The sequence below is a fragment of the Camelus ferus genome, chromosome 29 (assembly GCF_009834535.1).
Source record: "Camelus ferus isolate YT-003-E chromosome 29, BCGSAC_Cfer_1.0, whole genome shotgun sequence".
Classification (NCBI taxonomy): Eukaryota; Metazoa; Chordata; class Mammalia; order Artiodactyla; family Camelidae; genus Camelus; species Camelus ferus.
In genome coordinates this window covers 21,137,219-21,156,660 of record NC_045724.1, presented here as the reverse complement: position 1 = coordinate 21,156,660, position 19,442 = coordinate 21,137,219, and the positions used below count along the sequence as shown (strand labels likewise).

General features: G+C 40.7%; 1 protein-coding gene and 1 pseudogene across 1 annotated transcript; both read right to left on the bottom strand.

The window, feature by feature from the left end:
- Window positions 1-242: 242 nt before the first annotated feature.
- TTPA (alpha tocopherol transfer protein) lies at window positions 243-17,651 on the bottom strand. Its single transcript, XM_032470179.1, has 5 exons — window positions 17,394-17,651; window positions 10,104-10,257; window positions 6,534-6,727; window positions 4,761-4,871; window positions 243-2,300 (listed from the first exon to the last, which is right to left on the bottom strand). The coding sequence occupies exons 1-5, from the start codon at window positions 17,595-17,597 to the stop codon at window positions 2,115-2,117; spliced, it is 849 nt and encodes a 282-aa protein (XP_032326070.1). The 5' UTR covers window positions 17,598-17,651; the 3' UTR covers window positions 243-2,114.
- Window positions 12,934-15,533, bottom strand: LOC102505723 (annotated as a pseudogene).
- Window positions 17,652-19,442: the final 1,791 nt, after the last annotated feature.

Sequence of the window (19,442 nt, the reverse complement as noted above, 5' to 3'; positions counted from 1 at the left end):
CACTCTAGCTTCTGAAGTATGCATAGCTTAGTTTTATGAAATTAACCTATGGTCCCTTTAAGCACAGCAAGATGGGAGAAGATGGTGTTGAACTGAGCAGCAGGGAAAAATCAAGCTGCAACGTTTGTGTAATGGACAACTAGACGCAGTAATTTTTTCTTAAACTTTTCTGTAAGGAAAAGTAGTTTTTGAAAAAGAATACCTAATACTCATATTGAAAAATGAAAAACAAACAGCTGCAGTTTGTGTGAAAGATCTTTATTTTCTTTTGAACAATATTAAAACAAATAAATTATCATGCAGTTCAGTAACACAATGAGCACGTGTTAATCTTTTAAAAGGCACATATGGTGCAATCACAGTAAAGTAATAGAGACAGTTCAACAGCTGTTTATCTTGCCACCTTATACAATTATCTGCTTATTTCACATTGTTCTTTTGATGTCCTTCAGTGAACTTTTGCATTTTATAAAAAATTCAAAGTCCTATCATGAAATGTACTTCTATTGGTTGGCTTATTTTAATTCTCTTTACTGTTAACATCACTAATGAATCATATTTAAAAGACATTTAAAAATAGTACCTTTTATTCTTGTGCTAAAGTAATCATTCCTTCACAGTGTCGTAAAAAAGTGTTTTAAGCACCCAAATGTAAATTAAGTGGAACTTGGTGATGTAAACCTTCTTCTAGGAATAAAATTGGGGTAAACCAGGGCTTTTTGTGGTTATCGTTTATACTTTTTAAATGGTTTTATTCTGCCGTTATTTTTAATTACACAATTTTAAACTGTGTGATTTGGTAAAGAAGACTTTAACGTTTTTATAGAAAACAGGCACGATCTAATTTTTTAAATAAAAGTTATAACATAAACTTTGCTTCCTGATGCTAAATCAAACACGTTCTCTAAAGAACATTCCCAGTCACTCTCAATTTTTCACAGATACAGTGTACAGAGAATCCTAACTACCGGCTCACCTGATTACAATGATTTTCTTATGAAGAAAAACGCCCTTTACATGTTCTTTCACAAAGATACTATTGTATGATTAATGTTGAAACCCAACTAAGCTAACAAATGTTTAACAAATTTTGTACGCTGTGTCCTTTCATTTTCATGTTTAAAATAAAACTGAAAAATTATAAAATACCATTAAAATTGTCATCAACTGAAAGCAATATTGACATATCTTTCTCAATAAATGAAATATGCTTTGACACAGCTATAGTACAAACAGCACATTTTAACTACTGGTTAGGTTAAGTAAATATAAATTGTTGAATTTGGCTAGAAATTCTGATAATATAGTAAAACTCAGATTATTTCATGAGTAATCTGAAAAGGTCCAGGTGTAATTAACACTGATTTAAAAAATGTAAACATTTCATTTCCCTTGGGTAGCTGCGTTATTGTTCAATTAAAAATAAGAGTTCATGCACACGACAACTAGGCATTATTCCATCTCTAAATCTCTATGTGGTCAATTGTATCAACATGAGTCATTTCACAGAGACCTACAGATGCTACGTACGATAGTTTATCGCGTGTAGACTCTTCAATCAAAAGTTTATTGTGCAAATATGCTAAAATAGAATTTCCCTGAGATGAACTACCTTGCTGGCCCACAGAAATAACTACGTAGAACTGTATTCAGATTTTAATCTGATTTATAGTCTAATCTGACACACCCAAAATGAGTGTGAATAGACTTTTTAGAATCAGTTGATTTATGCTAATATTTCTGTTCAGTGGACTAGTCATACATTTATAGCTAAGCCAGTGTAACCAGAGAACTTGTTTAAAATAAAACTCTTCAGAAACACACGGAGGTGCACATGAGTAGGTACTTGAGAGAGAACTTTCTTGCAAGTGCAAAAATCAGGAATCTCTTTTATAAGCTTTCAGGATATACTAACATTTAATTACTTCAAAGGTAAAGAAAATGCATTTAACAAGTAAAGAAGTTTCCCAAATACCCATGCTGCTCAAGTTAGATTTTTTACATTAAAACAGTCAATCAGAAAAGCATTAATTAGTTTTAAAAATTCTTTTTCTTTCACTCATATAACCAGGTCAGATCTCACTCATGTATTTTTAATTAGGAAGCCATTCACGTTAGATAACTTCTCCTTTAATGGTCTGTGAAATGCTGCTGAGATAATTTTCAGACTTCATGATAAAATTTGTCCACTCCTGACAAATGTCCTCCATGGAGAATTCTTCACCACCGTATTCCAGTGGAAGAATGTTTGGGAAATGCTGCAGTAAGCTTTGTTTGTAATTGGTCCCGTGCATGTGAATCTGAAACAGCCAAAATGTTTTAGAACCTATGCCCTCTGCCTCTCGGAGCAGTAGACGTCAGTGGAGAATCAACACCGTAAAATAGGGAGACACTCTGGTACCTCCTAGGATGCGAGAGCCTGTGCTGATACTGCATCCTTTCTTCCTCCGCTTAGGAAGCTAATGAATTTGCTTATGCTTAGATTGTGCTGTTTGTGAATCTGATCATCTTACTGTTTTCTTGTATTTGCACTCTTACAACTATTCAAGATTAGTGAAAAAGATACTCTTTTTTTTTCAAAAGTAGATTTTTAAAACTCTAAATAAAGTCGTTTTATACATTCTATTCCCTAATTTATAGGTGATTATTAGCAAAATATCTCATATCCTGAGACTGTTCTTTAGGTGGTAAAAATGTACTTCCTTTTATTTATGTTAAATGAAAGCATTTACCTGATCACACCAGGTATGTGGGAATAATTGTGTGGCACAGTTGATAGATACTCTTGGCTAGTAACACAGTAAGAGACAATTGTGATGGTTGAAAACTTTAAATTTTCAAATTTTTAAGCTATAAAAATTGACCATATAATGTCCTAAAGTTAAAATAAGGACTTGGAACCTTCGATTGAAAGCACATCTTGTTAAAAATAAATACATAAATAACCTTTGTTCATCTGCTAGGATTCATCCATACATTCAACAACCATTTAATAAGAACCTACTGTGTGCTAGGATATTAAGATTAAAAGATGAATGAAACAAGTGTCTTGTACTCAGGAACCTCACAGGCCTAATCCTTGATTTTTTTCTGAAATATTCAAAATATTATCAGCGAACTGAAAAGAAATCCAGCTATCTCCTCAGGAAGGGGAAAATAAGAACAGTCACAGGGTATTGCCAAATTGTTTAAAGAGGGAAGTGGCTGGATTTGGTCCTCCTCCCCTCCCCATTTTGGTAAGTCTGTTTCATGTCAATTAACTTTCATTGAAATGCTTCATTTAACTTCTCAGTTTTTAATTTTTCTTCCTTTTTTTGCTCATTTTCTCCTCTTTATGAGGTTTGGCTTATTGTTGTATTTGGGGTTTTTTGATCCAGAATATAACCCCAAATAAAAATATTTATTTTTGCATCTCTCAGGGTTCAAAAGAGGATGGCCAGCTATTATTAAGCTATACTGAAGAGAAAAAAAACATGAACAAAAAAATTGACTTTTATAAAAATAATAGAATGAAAGGACTCATCCTCGTAAGGGTGGTTCTTCTTGAAGACAGATGGAAATGCCTGCTGGAAAATTTCAAAAGAAGCTCTAGGGTCATAATTGTCTGCCCAGATGCAAGATGTTACATTTTCGTAATACGAAGGAATATATAGTTCCTAAAATTCCAAATATGCTACATTACAACTCATATTACCTCTACATTTATATAATTTTGATACTTATATTGTCAAAGCCTTTAAAACCTGTTTTGTGTTCAAGCATTGGATGTTGTCAATATTTGTCTAAATGAATGCTCTAAGAATTATCCTTTACAGATTAATGTAGAAGAGTGGTTGCCATTTTGGGGACCTCAGATTCTCTTTTCAACATTGGAAGAATCTCAAGTGATATTAGATATTTACCTGAGATAAGACTCCACAAGATAGGTAAAAAAATATCAACTCTCTTTGCTTTAACTAACATGACATTAAGTCACATACCTTGGGTACTGTGGTTTTCAGTTACACATGTCTGATTTAAGTATATTTATTTTTTATTTACATAGATAATACATTCACGTGGCTAGAAGTCCAAGCAAGATAAAAGATACACAGTGAGATGTCTTGCTCCCGACCATATCCTCATCCATCCCATCCATATCTCTATTCTGTTCAACATGGGTAACCACTTTGGTTGTATAGCCTTTTAAGGATAACTTTTATGCAAATATAACTATGGATTCTGATTTCTTCTGCTTTTATACAAAAGGTAGTATATCATAAACACTATTCTGCATGTTACTTCACTTTACAGTGTATCCTGCAAATCTTACTGTGTTCCATTGTGTAGCTGTATCATAGTTTATTTGAAAAGTTCCCTGATGATGAATTCTTTGTAGTTTCCAGTCTTTTGCTACAGTGAATCCTCTTGTGTATGTAATTCTGTCTGTGTGCAGGTATAGCTGTGGGATAAAATCCCAGAGACGTGGAGGCTGTAGTTTTGATAACAATGACCACACTGCCCCCTGTAGGGAATATACCATTTTGCAGTCACACCAGCCATGTATGAGAGGTCCGGTTTTTCCACAGCCTCACTAACTTGATTTTTCAAAATTCAGATTTTAATGTATAAAAGTAGTTGGCTTCTTAGATACGTATTCAAAACATTGGACTAATTCTGGGTATGTGTTGGGAGTTGGAGATTATAAAGCAATTTTTAAATAAAAAAGGAGTGGAACATTTGGTAGAGATGAATAGTGACTTGAATTATGTTTTACTTACCCGTCCCTTAATTTTTTCAGTCAGGAATGGCTTAATCATAGAAAAGACAGCATGGAAAATGATTGGCTCATTTATCAAGTGGATACCACGAACTTTTAATGGGAAGGAATCCTTTGGAAAATAAAAAAGTCTTATTAACAACAAAGCATAAATCAATATGTAATTCTATAGACAAGCACTTTCTTTGGATACTTGCTAAACTTACAGCAGTCCCTAAAGTGTGACTTTATTTTCAAAATTATTCTATCAATACAGTAACCTGCTTTATAGTTCACTGTCACTAGATTAAGAAAAGGTCTCTAAAAAGGTCTCACCTTGTACCTTAGGCAGAGAATTTTGATACCTGCATCTTTCATAAATAAGACACAGAAAAACGTCTTCCCCAATCACATATAAAGGTGCTTTTTAAAACACCAGTGAGTTTTGTTTTAAACCAATGAGTCATTTGGATATTCATATTTAACCTTCCCCCCACCACCCCCGTTTTATTTTGAGGAAAAAAAAAATCAAACTTCCATAAAAGTTGAAAGAATAGTACTATAAACACGCACCTTTAAATTTTTGACACGGGTATCGGTCTTTCACATCAACGTAATATAGGCTTTTTTTTTTTTTTTTTGAAGGTTTAAAAAGTTAAGAATTGAAGGAAAAACCTCATCAATAGTTTCCCTACCCAAAGATGTGTTATTAATATAGAGATATTTCCTGCCAAGTTTCTTTCGTGCAAAACTCTTTTTTGTCCCCCCACACATAGCTTTTACAGCTATGTTATCAATTTGGAGCTTTTCCTTTCAGGTTCTTTCTAGGAGTAATTTTACTTTAAACAGAATTGCTAGTATGCTCTCTAAGTAATTTGCACCCTGTTTTGTTTCATTGATATAATACAATTTTTGTAAACATTGTGAGTTTTAATATTGTTGCAATAATCTATCCAATGGATGTACCATCATATAAGTAACCATTTTCCTATTTCTGGACAAATAAGCTCTTTCTAATTTTCTTCTACAAAAATTGATGCTCTAGTAACTATCCTTCTGTACAGAAGGCCATGGGGGTTGTAAGTACAGCCTTTATGTTCAGATGCCCTGGACTGGAATCCTTGCTTCACTGCTGACAATGTGTGTGACTGGGGGCATCACTATGTCACCTCTCTGACATAGTGAAATAATCTGTAACGTGGGAAAAATGGTAGTAGCATGCTATGGGCTGCTTGTAGCCATTAAACAGCAATGCGTCTGAAACACTTAGCAAAGTCCCGGCACACAGGAAGCTCCTGTCACTATATACAAAGTCTTTGCTACATTTAAGATTATTCCTTAGCCAGGTGTCCCAAAGCAGGATTATTGTGTCAAAGATGATGGCCATTTTTTTCACTTTTTTTTTCTGAAACAACTGTACCAATTTATACTAACAAAAAATCTATGTGACATTTTGTTGTATCATTGCCATAAATACTATTTTTTGAGTCAGTTTTTAATTTAGGAAGAAAATTTAAATGACAAAAAGATAAAGTTACCACATTATTGTTTAAATGTATAAATTCTGTGGTTCCAAATTTTGAACTTATTTTTAGTTTGTTGCAACATTCTCTCTTTTTGAATTAATAACACTCTACTTCTTCCTCTTAGAATTACTGAATTCTATGTAACATTTCTAAAATTTTATTTGATTTTCTAATATATGTACTATCCCTTCTCTTTGTCCAACATATAACTAAATTTATATCTACTATTTGGAAGTATTATCCCGAACAGTTAAAAAACACACACTTACTGTAAGAACAGCAGCAATGTTCTTGGCTACGGATGGGGTAATTTGGAAAGCGTGAGAAAACTGCCAGCCTTCCAAATCAAAGACAGCCTTGATTCCATTCCGTTGTGTGTCCACCTCCTGGACAATAAGCTCAGATGTGATTAGACTCACACGAAACACATCATAAGCCATGAAAACTTTTGGGTCCCATTGTGCTTAAAAAGTAAACAAATAAATTAAGTCATATCTCAGCACTGTGTAAAGAATCAGAAAGATTTACAAAAGGAAACAAATTCCATTTAAAGGATCCAGAGAAATAAATCATGTACAAAATCGTGAATTGAATAATAGATCAAACTGGTGGTCCAAGAACAGGTGCCTGCTTCTTCCTCCTTCCTCAGAGCCCTAGCAAAGAGCAGATTTTTAAGAGCGTGGGGAAGATGAAAGAATGAATGCAGGCTGGATTTGATTGCCAGATAAAACTACAGCCCAAAATACGTAGGAGGGGCTGCAGCTCTAGGTGGGAATGCCTCTGGCGGGGGCTCGGAGCTCAAAGGTATTGAAAATGGAAAGAGCAAGGCTTGGGATTATGAAGAGTGATGCAGGGCTTAGAGTAACCACAGAGGTTGCTAGGGGAAATGGGTGGGGAGCAGACAGGCAGGCTGATCTCTCTGACACCCTTCCGCGACAAGCAAGCAGCGTGTGGCAGAGTCAAGTTCACACAAGCTAGAACAGTATGTGTGGGCTTTGGAAAGCTGAGACAGGGATGCGCCCAGGGAACTGCCCACACCCAGGACAAACAAGGAATACCTTGCTCAGCCGAGGAGTTACTGACATTCTTGTCCTCCCCTCCCCTCCCAGCCCCGGGGCAGGCCATGGCATGCCAAAATGACAATGGATAAGCAAGCAGGCCATCTTGAAACAAGGTATGTATCCACAGAGAACTGAAATATTTTTAAAAACACAGCCACACAACGAAGAGAGGACCCAAACTCCATAGACAAAGGCACTAAAACTCAAGGAGACAGCTAATAAAGTGACAAACATTAAAAGAAGCAAACTAGTTTCACTGGGGGAACAAAAGCTACTGTAGGCTATTATCATAAGAATAGGCTATTATGAAAAAGAATCCATTGAGGTCTTGGAAACAGAAAGGTGACAATTTAAGCAAATCTCAGTTGTTGGGACTGACGTCAGAAAAGACACATACAACGAGTGAATAATTCCTCAAGCTGAGGAATTCTCTCAATCTCAGCACAAAAGAGCCAAGAGTCAATACATATGAATAAAAAGTTAAGAGACATGCAGCTAGATCCGGAAGTTTCCAAAGCCAGCTAATTAGAGTTCTGGAGGACAATAAGACAGAGAACAGGGAACAGAGGAGGAAAGAATAGTAGCAGTGGAGAAAAATATTTCAAAGCTGGAAAAAGATGCAAATCTTCAGACTGAACGTTTCGTGAAGCGCTTAACAAGATCAACGGGCGAAAAAAAAGATTCATGACTAAGGAATGGTAAACTTCTAAAACTACCCAAAGTTTCTGACTTGGACAGCTGGGTAGAATGGTGGTACCATTTACTGAGATTGGAAAGACTGGAAGAGAAGTGTTTGGGGAAGGAAAGATCAAAAGCAGTTTTGAAGATGTGAAAATGGTGACTGCAGGATGTCCAGATGGAGGCAACTGGAATAGGGCACTGGTTGCATGGAGCTTTGGGGACAAAGGGATGCTGCGGTGGGGATACAAATATGGGAGTTATTTGTGCTTACAGGTCTATGGCAAGAACGGTCTTAGACTCTTGTCTATCACCGTTATAGTACAAAGAGAAAGTAGCGTTAAGAGGAGGAGGCCAAGGCCAATGTCTTAATGAATTTCAGAATTTAAAGGGAGGACAGAACAGGCAGTGCCAGCAAAGGAGACTAAGACGAAACAGACAGTTAAGTTGGAGGGAAACAGCAGGAGAACGTGGCATCAGAGAAGGGAAGAGGATATCCCAAAAAAGAGGAGGAGGTTTGCTGTATCGATCGGTCAAGTGAAATGGCACTAAACGTATCCCTTGGATTCAGTGAAAAGAAAGTCACTGATGATTCGCCCAGGTCATTTCAGCAGAGAGGTGGGAGTGAAACCACATCAGGGGGCATTGAGAGGAACTGTGAGAGAGCGTGGACGGAGACCATCACTAATTTAAAAAGGTTTGCTGAGAAACAGGGGTGTGGGGAGATGGCTGGGATGGAGGCTGGAAGGTCTTAATGTGATTGAGGAGGAGGATTTTTTTCATTTTGGATGGCTGATCCTTAAGAGATTTAAATGTTAATGGTAGTGTCTAACAGCAAGGAAAAACTTGAAGATAGAGAAAGATAAGGAATAATCAGGAATGTTCTTACGAAAGCACCACAGTAGAATAGCGCTTTGTTTTTAAAAGCCTCTAATTCCTGGTAAGAATCTGAATAATCAATCCATGGTTAACCCAGCTCAAATATACTTCATTCAGCCTCCTATAACACACGAGGGGCAAGGAAAGGATGGAAAGGACATTGTGATGTCTGGTTCATAGACAGGATTAACCCAGTTGTATATGACCCAGAAGCTGAAGCAAAGAAACAAACAAACAAACGAAAGACTCATTTTCCTGTCTTCTGCTGCCCATTCAAGAATTAAATGCAGTGTCTTCTTGCAAGATTAGCAAACTGCTGAGTTCTAGGCAGGCATCTTACCTAAGAGCAGGCAGAAGAAGCAAATCTATAAATCTCTTTAAGTTCCCCAGAATATTTACAGATGTAAAAGCTTCCATGAGATTAATAATAAATTCGTAAGATTCTGCTCAGGAAATGTTGGCTATCCTTGTCATTTCCACTGGGCCATGACAGGATGCTGGGGCCGTGTGGGCCCTTGGTTACCCGCCGTCCTTAATGACACACAGGTCTAAGGGGGAGGCAGAAGTCAGAGGCCCCCAACCTCCAGGAAACACTAGGGAGACCTAATGGCGAGAAGGGGAAGCAGTGAAAAGAAAGAGGGGCACAGGGAACACGGATTCCTCAGCATTTCCCCGGGTGCCGCTCTCCACTGAGTCTTCCATCGTCCTGGGAAAGGAACTCCTGCTCCTCAGCCTGGGGCTGTACCCCACCCCTGCTCACTCACTCGCTCCATAAGTATCTCATAAATATCCACCATGTGCCAGGCCCTGGTTTCGGTGCTTGGGAAGCATCAGTGGCCAGATGAAATCCACACTCTCATGGAGCTTGTATTATGGCAGCTCAGAAATCGTATTTGGACTTGTTTTATGTTGGATGGCGGATAAGAGTTTTATTTACTTTATTTTTTATCTTGTCACCTTCCGCCCCCTATTTCTCCCTTCCATTTTCTTTTTCTCTCAGGTGATGTGGTTGGCTGTGTGGGAGGACGGAAGCAGGGTTTTCATTGGTTTGGGATAATTTTCTCACAACTGCCAGTTTTGTTCTATTTGGAGGACATTAAAAAAAACTGCACGAACCTAAGTTAAAACCTAAAAAGCGAAATTCTTATGCATGAACTCATGGAGGCTTTCAACACGGCAGTCAAGAAAAATAAAAAAGTGGAGGCGCTGCGTGCGACGTACCGATTCTGTAAATGAGGACTTTGCTGCCGGCGGGGTCCCTGGCTCTCAGGACGCCGAGGTAGCCGGCCTTCAGCAGGCCAAGGACACTTCTAGGATGGAGATCTGCGCTTATTTCCGGACACTCTGCTCTCCACTTACAGTAGTTTTTTAGTAACTGAAAAATAAAATAGAAATAAAAAGTCTGCAGATAGCATACCTGGTAAGCATTTTGTAAAAATGAAAGCCTTGGCATGACAGAAGGCCTCTGCCGTCTCTTCAGCCACGGTTTTAGTCTGGGGTTATCGTTAGTGAAAACGAAAAGTGTCCTCTTCAAGGGTCTCAGGTGATAGGAGTTAGCCACAGATTCCAAGATGAGCAATTTTTACTTGTCTCCTGTGGCAGCTAGACTCCCAAAGACAGCTGTCAACAGTGCCTCCCCTCCTGGTGTACACATGTCATTCCCTCCCCCAAGGGGTAGAATCCGTTTGACTCCTTCCTCTCGCAGCTGAGCTGGCCTCCTGCCTTGCTTTGACAGGAGTGACACTGTGCTAGGTTAAGAAGCCTGGGGTCTTCGCTTTTTGCTTTCTGTGATCCAGATCATGCAAGATGATGACTAAACAATGAATCTATGCAGAGCGAGGCCCTGGATGACGAGAGGCCATCTCAGCCAGTCTGACATCAGCCACATTCCCATCTCATGCAACGTGGACCAGACATAAGCCATCCCCACTGAGCACTGCCCAAAGTGAAGAGTCACAAATTAATAGCTGCGGTTTAAGTCCCTTGATTTGAGGGCCTTTTGTTACTCAGCCATTGATAACTGAAGCATCCACCTTTAGTCTTTCTTGAAACAAGGAAGACAGAAATCAATTGAATTAACTCTACAAATGTTTTTGAGCATCTACAATGTTCCACACACTGTGTTAGGCACTTGAGCTACAGCCGTGGACAGAATAAGTCCCTGCTCTCCTGGGATCTGACCTGTGGGTGACCAACTGGGCCATACAGACAAGTGTGATGTAATGAAATTCCCAGGCTGCTGCTTCAGAACCTCGGCTCCACCCCTTATTATCTGTGTGATCTTGGGCACGTATTTAACTCCTCTGAGTCCTGTTCCTCAGTGTCTGCCTTGCAGGGTTATGAGTAAAGCATACGTGGGCATAATTAAAAAAGAAGAAAAGGAAAGAAGAGAAGGAAAAAAAAAACCTGTTTTCTTTTTTTTCGCAAATGAGCCACCAAAAATGGTTACATTATATTTACAAATAATATAGACATTGTCAGTGTATTGTGGAGAATACTGACATCAAGTTACGCATTTAAACTTTATTATATTTCCATTTTCCTTGTCATGATTTTTGGCATTCTCAATTTTTTTTTTTCTAAAATGGCAATATACTTGTTTTGAGTTTAAAGGGATCTATTAGCTACACGGAACTGCAGTTCAGAGGAAAGGAGAGGACACATTTTGTATTTAGTTTTTTGTTTCTTTGGGGGGCAGAAGAGGTAACTAGGTTTATTTATTTTTATTTATTTTTAATGGAGGTACCAGTGATTGAACCCAGGACCTCGTGCCTGCTAAACACACACTCCACCGCTGAGCTCTACCCTCCCCACCCCCCAATTTTGTATTTGAGAGTTATTGGAATAAACATGATGACTGTAACCACAAGGTAGTAAAGATCTGCGGGAGAAACTGCAAATTCAAAATTTAAAAACCAAGTAAAGGCTTGGGAAATGTCAATGGCTGGGAATGGCTTGAGGAAGAGAGAATCTGGTTGGCTCATAGAGAAGCGGCACCATGGTGTACAGGAGGGAGGGAAAAGGCATCTGGGTTGCTCTGTTCCTCTCTCCTCTCTCTCTGGTGTTGTTTCCCTCTCTTTCTCTCTTTCTTTCTCCCTCTCTGTCACTTCTGCATTTAATAAACTTTTCCTAACTCTAAAAAAAAAAAAAAAAAAAGGAGACTGTTACTAACAGTTAAATGCAACAGAGAGGTAAGAAAGAAAAAAAGTCAAGTTGCCAACCAAGAAATAACTGGTGACCTAAATCTCAGTTTCCAAAAGCGGTAAGAACAAAAGACACATTGTAGATCGTGATACATTCATTCTATTCTATAAGGTGAATTTCTCCTCCTCCCTCTGTCTTAAGAGGCATCAGAATAAGTGTTAACAGCATTTTTAACGCTCATTCCTTTTTGATAGTTCCAGCACATGTAAAAATAGTCATTTTAATTCTGATTCAAGCAAAACACTAGAAGCAGTGTGTGAGCTCCAATACAGAAACAGTGGTTTTCTTTCCCCATGGAATAATCAAAGTTGTAGCTTCAGTAAAAGGGGTCTTTCAGGTACTAGAGGCAGGTTCCTCAGCTTACTGATCTCTACAGAGTGCTGGCACTCGGGAAGCAGGCACACGTGTTACAGGAAAGAATAAAGTAATATATCATTAAACCAGCTAGAGTCACACAGTTGAAAAAATGACTTTTGTAAAGATGCACAAATCACCCTCATACTTTGGACACTTAACTTTTGCAGACTGAAAGCTCTAAATTTGGATGTTTTGATTACTACTCTTCCACTGATACATGAGTCCAGGTGACTTGAATACATGACGTAAATGACGTAAAAGCCGCTACTTAGTAATTCTCAAACAAAACCCTACAAGTTCATAGCAGCAACAACAAAAAACCTGCCTGCAAATGAATACTCATTACTGAAAGGCACCTGTTTTGTACCACAATTAGGAATAAATAAATAGAAAAAGTTATGGCTTATTTTAACTATGCTTTGCAATAGAGTATGTTTCTTCTTACACTTTTCATATACTTTCAAACAGAATTACAACCATTTTGTGACAGTTTATTTTTTTCCAGGCTTTGTTCACTTTGTTTTTTGCATATAAAACTATGTGGTGGCCACAGCTGGAGCCTGGGTCCTCTGCACAGAAACTCTGGTGTGGGTCTTTACGAGACGATCAGTGAATTCCTGACAGGGAGACTTGGTGAACACAGGCTCTTTCCAAAGATCAGGGGTGAGATAGCGGTAGGTCTTAGAGATGGCATGGAAGGTGGCCTTGGCGAAGTGGCCCAGCGTGGCAGCGCAGCCCCTGGCAGAAGTGTGACAGTCATCAATACCAGCCATCATCAGTAGCTTCTTGGGCACCGGGGCTGAAACAATGCCAGTGCCTCTGGGTGCAGGGATGAGGCGCGTCAGCACAGAACCACAGCGCCCAGTCACCTTGCAAGGAACGGTGTGGGGCTCGCCCACCTTGTTCCCCCAATAGCCTCGCCACACAGGGACAGTGGAGAGCCTGGCCAGGATGACGGCCGCCGGGTGGCTGTGGCCACCTCCCTGGAGCACTTAACACCCAAACCAACAAGTCCATTGTCATCCCCAGTGGCGACAGGTGCCTTGAACCTGGTCCGCTGGCCAGCACGGGTCTGCTTTTGCACAGGCATACTCTTCAAAACCTCGTCCTTCAGGGATGCCCCCAAGAAAAAGTCAGTGATCTCAGATTCCTTGATGGGTAGGGAGAAGAGACAGATATCCTCCAGAGACTTGATCTTCATGTCCTTCACCAACCGGCCCAGCTTGGTGACCAGGAGCCACTCCTTGTCCTCTGCCTTGCCTCCGCGAGCTCCGCAGTCACGGCCTCAGCCTGGCCTCGACTGTGCCCCCGGCCCCGGACGCCGCTGCCGAAGCCTCCGTGGAAGCCACTGCGGCCTCCCATCCCAGGGCCCCCGGGGCCCCCGGGGCCCCCCGCAGCACCGGCGTCACCCGCCATTTGGCGTTCTCTCGGAAAAGAAGTGTGCCAGTTTTATAGGGTTTAAAGGCATAATTTCAATTCCCCCTCACAACCATTCTGAGAGGTTACCCATTTTATTGGTAAGAAAACGAAACCTCAAAGATACTACCATCAGGGGCAGAGCAGAGACTGAACCTGACAAGCTGGTATGGTAAGTTTTACAAAAGAAGCTGCATTTAGTGGGAAATGAGCAGGGAGAGTCAATGGAATTTTGAAAACTTTTAAGTCTTTGGGAAAACCATAAAAATAATTAATGAATTTAAAATGTATTACATGGAGCAAAAATATAAGGAACTGGAATATTCACTTGTACAAGATAGGAATTCTTAAGAATGTATAGAACAGACAGGGGTTAACAGCTGGTTGTTTTATGTTCAGTGTTTTTAAACAGAAGGGGAAGGCGTACTTGAGAGCACAGGCTCCCCTGAGTTCAACCCAAGTTCAAAACCTCGCTCTACCACTTAATAACTGTGACTTCGAACAAGTTACTTACTCTTTACATCTCAGTTTCTTCTAAAGTGAGAAAATACTGAGATAATCCACATGAACACGACTTACCAAAGGACCTGGCACCCCAGAAACTAGTAGAATTCTAAAAAGTCGCTAATTTGTTATAACTTCAAATACAAAAACTAGAATAATGAGAAATTTCATTATAACTGAGGGCCTTACTAAGTTTCCTTCATACACTAAGATCATAGGTCTTTTACAAGCTTAACAAGGGAGTTAGAGTTGAATTAACTGCCTTTGTGGAGGAAAATGAAAAAATAGCTTCATCCTCTAACCCTCTTTCTCCTTCCCAGTTGGCAGAAAAATAGGGCAAAGAGTTCACAGTCGGAAACTTGATTCCTGTCCAGTGTATTCAGACAGCATCCTGCTAGCCAATTCTCCAAGGACATGATGCAATGAAAGCAATTCAGGAAGATAAATAACACAGAAAAAATGTATATCTGAGAGGCTGGAGGTAAATTTTATTTCATTTTCGACTTAGATATTACTTTTAAAAAGCAACTAAGTGAAACTTGTAATTAAACACTTCTAATTGTTAGTTACTCCTACACATATATATGTTTAACGCCACATTTAAACTGCACTCTTCATAGGACCTGAGACTGTGTCTTCATAGTTAGTAGCTGCTGAGTAGATATCAGGATCCCTGGGTAGCCATCTGACAGAACAAAAATAAATAGGTTCGTATTTCATTCTTAAAAGTCAAAATAAAGTCCAGTAGGTCAACAACTCCAACATGAAAAAGAGAAGTCATATATTACTAGAGAAAATTTTGCAAAACCTGAGAGCTTATGAAACCCAGAAGCAATCAGAGAACAATCAAATCAATACATTTAATTACATAAAAACTTTAAAATTCTGTACAGAGCAAAAATGAACAAATGGGGCCTAATTAAACTTACAAGCTTTCTCTCAGCAAAGGAAACTATAAGCAAAACAGAATAACAACGTACAGAATGGGAGAAAATATTTGCAAATTATGTGACTGACAAGGGATTAACCCCCAGAACATACAAACAGCTCATACAGCTCAATAACAGAAAACCAAAGATCCCAATTAAAATGCTTCACAGAAAGAAAATAGCATTAACGTGTCAAGAGACAAACAATGAACTAGGACAACAGCCTATTTTCTTTAACATTTAAGGATGTTTTATGAATAAATTTTTTTTATATTTTATGTAAATAAAGTAGAAGAAAATAAATAAATAGCCAAGACAAGCAGTTAACTAGAAAGGAATTTTAAAATGTTAAATATATGAAAGATGATTAACCTCACTTGAAATTAAATAAATGCATATGATAATAATAATGAGAACCAGTTCCTCATCTAGCAGGTTGACACACAGATCACAAACATGGGATGAAACAGTGTGGGTGATAATGTGGGAAGAAGGTACCATTAAGTAATATAGAAGCAATAAAATAAGTGCAGATACTCTGGAGGACAGTTGATATATTCACCAACACTGAAGACCCACATCTCACTTCATCCAGCAGTTACACAAGTCGAACTTCTCCTGTAAGGATTTTCCTATTTTTGCACAATGACAGACGTACAGAGACATACTAAAACACCCAGCTGGTGATGGAAGAGCTCCCATTTGTCATGGTTATTGTATTTTGTGAACTGCCAAGCAAACTGTAGGAATTAAAAATATAGTCATTGAATGAAGGAATGAACAGCACGCATGGCACCATTGCGATTAATACATTTAATACATGTATTAGTGTTACAATATGTTGTAATATATGTTAATACATTTTAATATATGAAATTGATACAGTGGAATAGCACACACCCCAAAAGAATAACAATAATACACATGCTGAAATAGGTTGATCTCTATGATAAATTGGGCAAAAAAAAGGCAAAATGTGCTCACATATACATTAGCTTGTGTGAACGGAGCTTATAGCTGGAAAGGTAAGGGTCAGGTAACAGTAACCACTGCTGGGCAGGCAGTTGGCCAACTAAGGTTTGGGGTGGGAAATGTTTTCCTTTATAAAGTTACTTTTAGGAACTTACTTTGCATTCCTTACTACTTATGGATTATTTTTTACCACCTATATTTTTTACTTTTTCAGTTAAGAATTACTTATCAACAACAAGAATCCTCATACTGAGACACGCCGGGACTCGAACTATAATACTTCCTCTGCCTCGCTGCCGGCTGTGTGACACTGAGGGAGCCACCTGGAGGAAGGGCTAGGTCAGGTTCGACTGCTGAGTGCTTACTACATGCCAGGCTCTGTGCTGGGTACGTCGTTTTTTGTTAAATTGGTTAATGTTCAGTCCTGGGCACCAGTCACTGAGGGAGGCGTTCCTACCGTTATTTCACAGGTGAGGATGCTGAGCCCAAAGGGACAGAATTCAAGGTCGCATCCTTCTCCCTGATTCCTGTCTTCCCACCGCCCTGCTCTCAACCAGCTGCAAGATACCTGAAAACACATAGCAATGTCCTCAACCCCATCCTTCCACTCAAAAGATGTACTGGACCGCTTTACTGTCTTGACACTTAAGTATTACTAGTAATAATACTTTTGGGGGCTAAAATTCGGCTTTAGACCTTCAGTTTTACAGGCAATTTCATTTTCCCAACTGCACGTGGAGTTACCTGCTAAAATGGACTCAGTCTAGGTTCCCTACTTTTCAGCTTCAATTTTGTTTCATCTCACCGCCTCTGCCACAAAGTAAGACGTTTCCCCCAAACTTTATAGCTTCAGGAGACTCATCGAGGGCAAGGTCTCCGTGTTTGAGGTCAAACGGGCCCTCACCCCAGAGGGCTCCAGCTTTTCCCGAGGTTTCCCGTTTCCACGACCCGGAGAAACTGGGAGGACCAGCGCGGGATTCCTCAGAACACCCGCGCCCGCCGCCCGGTGCGCTCGGGGCGCGTCCCCGCCGAGGTCCCGCCGGCGAGCGGGCGTCTCCGAGGTTCCGGGCTCGGCCGCGGCTTCCCGGCCCCGTCCTCCGGGGCGGGCGCGGCACGGAGGCCCCCTTACCCGCCAGGCCAGGTCCAGATCGAAGTCCCGGGCGCGCAGGAACCGCAGCAGGAAGGCGTCGCTGAGCGGCCGCGGCGCCCGCAGCGCGCCGGCCGCGCGGACCCGGCGCCGCAGCTCGGCCAGGCTGGGCTGCAGCAGCGGCGAGTGGTCGGGCAGCGCGCTGAGCTGCGCCCCCGCCGCGGGCCCCGGCCGCGCCTCCGCCATGCCCGCCGCCGCGCTCCCGCCGCTGCCCGGGGCCCGGAAAAGGCGCGGGGCCGCCCTCCCGGCCCGCCTCCGCTGGCCCGGGCCGCCGACACCCACGCTCCGCTCCGCCCCTGCGGGGGGCCGCCGCTTCCCTGGGACCACGTGGTGTCCCCACCGTGCTCACCGTCCTGGAAGCGCAGGGTAGTAACCCCAGCCTTTCCCAGTAAAGGGAGTCACTGGTGTTCAACGCCGAGGGGAAGATGTCAGAAACTTTGCCTGCACTGGTTGCGATCGGGATGTTTTGACAATAATCTATTGAACTTTTGTTTTTCCTTCCTTTCTTCCGTCTTTCTTTCTTTCCTTCTCTCCCTCCCTTCTTTCTTCCTTTCTCTTTTTCTTTCTTTCCTTCCTCCATGTCTCTCCTCCGTCCCTCCTTTTCTTTTCTTTTTCCTTCCTTCCTTCCTATGTTCCTCTGTTCCTCTCTCTCTGTTTTTCTCTCCCTCTCCTTCTCTCTCCCTCTCTCTCTCTGTCCCCTGGAGCTGGAAGGAACCTTAGAACAACCATTTAAAGGACGGCTCGTTGCAGACTCGCTCCTGAGCCCTTCTCCTGACCCCTTCCATTAAGGCTTCAAACTGACTCCTCACCTCAAACTGTGTTATCAAAGTGGCTTCCAAAATGCACATCCCCACACGCTACCTTCACTGACTCATGAGTCTTCCCTTTCCTCCCAGTCCAGGCAAAGTCTTCTCACTTCTTGGCACTTTGCTCTACCAGTGACCTGTACAAATAAACGACTAGCAATTACCAAAAAAAGTTTTGAACACTCTATACTTCCTCTGTTACGCTCGGCCACCATGTCTAGTCCCTCAGCAGATAGTCCAGAGTCCTCATATGACATCATCTAAGTGATCCAGATGAGGAAGATGAAAGAGGAAAATTATGTGAAGCCAGAAATATTGTTAAACTGGTCTTTTCTTGATCTCTGCCCATTATAACTACCTGAGAATTGACCTGTCTTCCCAAGGGGAACTCTGTGAGACAGACTAATTCTTACTGAATATATACTGAGGCGGGAAGCCCCATAAAAAGACTGGCAGGACCCCCAAGCAGGGCCACTACTCTCCTGCCAGCACCATGCGGTTCTCTGGCCCAGAAGCTCTATCTCACTTTTTGCCTCTGAAACAGCTTACTTACACCTAAAATTCTATTGGTTCCCTGAGCTCACTCCTGATTGGTTATTTCTCTCCCTCCTGATTGGTCCATCTCTACAAAGCTTGTTCCTAATTAGTCAACTTTCATTATACCTCATTTGCATATGATGTTGCAAACTGGAAACTGGCAGCCTATAAAAGCCAGTGTAAACCTACAGATGGGGTCCAGAGCTGGGAGTGTTAACTTCTTTAGGCCCGCTGGCCTAGTAAACCTGAGTTCTCCAACTCTAGGAGTGCTGCTTGGTCTCTCGCCCAGATCCAGGTTGCTGTCACAGCTGAGCTGTAATACCAAGCTGTAATACTGAGCTATAACACTGAGCTGTAACATATTTTTTTGCAACAATACTATGTGACAGGTAAATGCTGAAAATCACATTAGGAAGAAGGTACTAATCAAAAGGGGTAGACTGCAAAGCCTTACTTCGAGCTCAAATAATTGAAAATACAAGGAAAAGCAGTCTTTAGCAGTTTAAAATGTTTAAAAGTAAATTAATGAGAAAGAGTGTATATAGCATATTTTCTTCTTTTTCAACTTTTTCCAGCACATTCTTCTTAGTAATTAGCAATGCTTTTTTGAAATTGGGCAGAAAGTTCAGTGAGAGATCACGGAGGTAGCTAGACTATCAGCACTATAGCATCCTTTTTTGGAAGTGAG